Source organism: Nansenia antarctica, assembly GCF_963989245.1.
Source record: "Nansenia antarctica genome assembly, contig: SCAFFOLD_308, whole genome shotgun sequence".
NCBI classification, from domain to species: Eukaryota; Metazoa; Chordata; class Actinopteri; order Argentiniformes; family Microstomatidae; genus Nansenia; species Nansenia antarctica.
In genome coordinates, this window is record NW_027662548.1 from 17,501 (window position 1) to 22,194 (window position 4,694).

At 44.9% G+C, this 4,694-nt stretch overlaps 1 protein-coding gene across 1 annotated transcript in view; it reads left to right on the top strand.

Moving 5' to 3' along the window:
* LOC308175567 (E3 ubiquitin-protein ligase TRIM35-like) overlaps positions 1 to 1,355 on the top strand; it is a gene marked incomplete at both ends in the record, with an annotated part of 2,054 nt that extends 699 nt beyond the window's left edge. The window contains 2 exons of the mRNA XM_080551209.1: positions 1 to 364; positions 1,093 to 1,355. The exon at positions 1 to 364 is cut by the window's left edge and continues 65 nt beyond it. Coding sequence (XP_080407335.1) covers positions 1 to 364; positions 1,093 to 1,355 — 627 coding nt within the window. The remainder of the gene's footprint in view (positions 365 to 1,092) is intronic.
* Between the last annotated feature and the right edge of the window lie 3,339 nt (positions 1,356 to 4,694).

Here is a 4,694-nt window from a genome sequence, read left to right on the forward strand (position 1 = left end):
TTCCTGCTGAACTTCAAGGCCTCCATGGACAGAGCCCAGATCCTGACACTGCCGGATCCAGAGAAGGTTTCAGGAGCGCTGATAGACGTGGCAAAGCACCTGGGCAACCTGCAGTTCAGAGTCTGGGAGAAGATGCAGGGAATAGTGGAATACACTCCTGTGATTCTGGACCCCAACACTGCCCACCCACGTCTCATCCTGTCTGAGGATCTGACCAGTGTGACATTCAGAGGAGAGAAACAGCCGCTTCCTGACAACCCAGAGAGGTTTGACTCCTGTGCTGTGGTCCTGGGCTCTGAGGGCTTTGACTCAGGGACACACAGCTGGGACGTTGAGGTGGGGGGGAGTACAGGCTATGGCCTGGGTGTTTTGATTGATTGATTGAAAACTTTATTAGAATGTTTGCAGAAGTAGGTACATGAAAGTACATATTACATACAAGGTCAAACTAATAGGATAAAAACCCAAGAAAGCCACTGGCTTATTTCAATTGGGGTCCTTGATTTTCAATTCATCGTTACATGTAAGACAGACATAAGAAAAGAACTAGTACTATCTACATGATAATACAGACAAATAACTATTACTATCTACAAGATAAACGTACATCCATCATGGGAAGAACAATACAACAAAACATAAGGTATGTACAGCGGGTAGGACAGGTGGGGACATACACCACAGGTGGGGGCGGGGGACAAAACACAAAGTATGTACAGTGGGTAGTTCGGTTTTTTTAATCTGATTTTTGTTTTAGAGGGTCCAGTTACGGATTGCAGCCTCCTGTAAATGTTTTTTGAGAGTGGTTTTGAAGGTGGGCAGTGTTTTGCACTCCTTTAAGATTATAGGAAGGGCGTTCCACATCTTTACTGCATAGTTTGCAAACGAGTTTAATCCCTTGTTTGTGGTGCAACGCGGTTGAACGTGGTTCGTGGAGCTTCCTCTGGTGTTGTAAGTGTGGACGTTGTTCACTTTTTGGAAGTATGTTGACAGGTGTGATGACAGAGTCTGCAGGCAGGAAGGGCTCAGGCTTTTGGGGTAAATGCTGGCGGCTTGAGTCTCATGGTAAGAGGTTTTATACACGTGGTCCAGGTGGTCCAGGTGGTCCAGGTGTTCCAGGTGTTCCAGACACTCTCCTCACAGTGAGCCAGAACCCCCAGAGGGTCAGAGTGCAGCTGGACTGGGACAGAGGAAAGCTGTCATTCTCTGACCCTGACACTAACACACACCTACGCACACTCTCACACACCTTCACTGAGAAAGTCTTTCCATTTATCAGGAATTATTGTAAACCTCATCCTCTGAGGGTGTTACCAGCGAAGGTGTCTGTATCCAAGGTTACTCCCTCTGTCTGAACCAATGATGAACTAACTTACAGTACTTAGACCTTAGTGTTCCTCTGAGACATAGACAATCAAACATCAATAACACTTACTAACGTCCTTAAAGCCAATCAGAAATATTTCTAGAAATGTAAAAGATGAATAAACCCTTTGATTACGATGTACAACTGTCTGACCTTATCATCACCATAGCAACAAGGACCGGTGGAAGTTCTGTGTCATTTCTAGAGCATCACAGATATGTCAAACACATCCACTGCTAATGTATCTGATCTAACGTTTACATTAGTTGGTGCCTCTTTGATGGTATGCAGAAATGACTGGATGTGTGTTTCAGTGTGAGTCTAATGAGACCGACCTGATGGAGGGAGAGGATAGGCAGCTCTCTAGCTACAGAACATCTCTCCATGTCCTCCATGATGTCGTGGTGCAGGGAGGGAGAGAGGGAGGGAGGGAGGGAGAGAGGGAGGGAGGGAGGGAGGGAGGGAGGGAGGGAGGGAGAGAGGGAGAGAGGGAGAGAGGGAGGGAGAGGATAGGCAGCTCTCCAGCTACAGAACATCTCTTCATGTCCTCCATGATGTCGTGGTGATAACATGTGTGTCTTTCCCACTACCCTAAAATCTGCCATTATAAAACCACTACTGCAGAAAGGAAAGCAAGGTCCCCTAACCCTAAGGTCATTCTGTTCTCTAAGACCAATATCTAACCTTTCATTTCTAAGTAAAATCCTTGAGAAAGTGATTTTCAGACAACTTACTGATTTTCTTAGCAAAAACATTTCATTTGAGAAGCTTCAATCAGGTTTTGGTTCTAACCACAGTACTGAGACGGCATTAGTAAAGGTTGTAAACCATCTCAGACTTATCATAGATGCTGGTGGTGTATCAGTTCTTGTCTTGTTAGATTTGAGTGCTGCTTTTGATACAGTAGATCACACTATTCTGATACATCGTTTAGAAAACTGTGTCGGTCTCACAGGACTTGTATTAGAGTGGTTTAAATCTTATCTAGCTGGTAGGTATTTCTCTGTTGTCCTGGGAGACTCTGTTTCTGATAATGTTGACATCACATGTGGGGTCCCTCAGGGGTCTATTCTTGGTCCCATGCTCTTCTCCCTGTACATGATCCCATTAGGTGGAATCAGAAACCATCAGAAAACATGGTGTAAATGTTATTAATAGTTATGCTGATGATACTCAGCTGTACATATCAATATTGACTGATAATTCACATGCACTCAGCTCGCTGGAGAATTGTCTCCGAGATACAAAACTTTGAATGTCCAAAACATTTCTACAACTAAATCAGGACAAAACTGAGATTCTTGTCATTGGACCAAAACCACAAAAAGAGAAATTGTCGAATACGATGGGAACCTTGCTTTCAAAGTGCAAACATGAAGCTAAGAATCTAGGTGTGATTATAGATTCTGACTTAAGCTTTGAGCCTCACATCAAATCTATCACTAGAAATGCTTTTTATCATCTACGGAATATTGCAAAAGTTAGAAATTGTCTCCGGCAAGCTGATGCAGAAGTGTTAATGCATGCCTTTGTTATTACACGTTTGGACTATTGTAACAGTCTCCTTTCTGCTCTTCTATTGTAACAGTCTCCTTTCTGGTCCTCCGAAGAAAGCTATTGGCCAGCTGCAATCAGTCCAAAATGCAGCAGCGATAGTTTTAACCAAAACAAGCAGAAGAGCTCATATAACTCGGATTTCAAGATCCTTCTGCTTGTTTATAAGACTCTCAGGGCCCTATTATGCACTTCATCAATAAGACGAGGCGGTAGATCTAAACTTAAGACGTGGAGGCGTGGTCAAGGCCACTTTGCTATTATGCGTGCTGTAGTGGGCGCCTAAAACCCGGCGCTAAGCAAAGAAATTAGTCATGGGTGTGTTTTGGGCGTCTTCTCAATCAACCCAATCAGCGTGCCAGGTGCCATTCCCTTTAAGAACCGGCTGCGTTGAGTCATTAGCGCTATGCTATTATGGAAGTCCTAAGAAGGAGGTCAGCGCGCTTCTCTGCCTCTCCCTTCTGAAATAAAGCATTTATACTGTGACCGTAATTGACGTCTTGCCGTGGAGCCACATGCGTGTTCATGTGTGCCCACATGCATGCGCAAACCGCGGAGGCGCGCTCGTGTTTCAAAACGTGCATGAATGAAGTCTAAACTTAAGAACTTTTCAAACCACTTCTTAGCGATAGGAGCAAAGTCAGATCGCATAATAGCAGGGGCGCCTAGTGCACTTCATTAACATATGAACACTGCCACAATGAGCAATATATGCACGGGAGTTTTACGTCTTATGTGTGGGCGCCTATCGACACCTGCATAATAGCAGTAGCGCGTATGAAGCGCATAATAAGGGTGGAGGTAGGTCTTAATTAACACTTAAGACGGCAAGTTAAGAAGTGCATAATAGGGCCCTCAGTGGTTTAGGAGGTGGTTTAGGCTGGAACTGGTTTAGAAGGTGTGAACTGGTTTAGGCTGGAACTGGTTTAGAAGGTGTGAACTGGTTTAGAAGGTGTGAACTGGTTTAGAAGATGTGAACTGGTTTAGAAGATGTGAACTGGTTTAGAAGATGTGAACTGGTTTAGAAGGCAGGAACTGGTTTAGAAGATGTGAACTGGTTTAGAAGGCAGGAACTGGTTTAGAAGATGTGAACCAGTGGCGGCTGGTGCTAAAATTTTTGGGTGGGGCACAGCAGTGTGGCGGGGGGGTCCTCTTTCGCCCGCGCAGCGCGCGTTTTTTTTCGCGTGCACGGTTTTTTTCCGCGTGCACGCGCATAAACACGCACTGGCGTTACAACCATTGTATAATTTAAACTTTCACCCTTAAAATGACCGTGTGGGCCATGGAGAAGTTACCCTGTCAACTACAGACACTGAGGTGGAAGAGTGACCGGTCTATGGACGTCGGTACGGTCCAATACCCAGTGTCAGACAAGGAGGAAGTCTAGTCAACAAGGCTAGTACAGGCCTCACAGCTACACTCAGGTTAATAAAGGTAGCAGATGAATATGTGTACTATGTGTCTGTGTGACATGGCTACATCAATGAGCAGAGATGAATGCTGCAGTCAGTAGTACAGTACTATCTATTTCATAGACACATGATGGATGATGATGGAGAGTGATGGTGGTCAACACATCACAGCAGGTCAACACATTCAATGATGTATCACAACCAGACCATGTCAGAAACACAACCAGACCATGTCAGAAACACAACCAGACCATGTCAGAACACAACCAGACCATGACTGTAACACAACCAGACCATGTCTGTAACACAACCAGACCATGTCAGTAACACAACCAGACCATGTCAGAAACACAACCAGACCA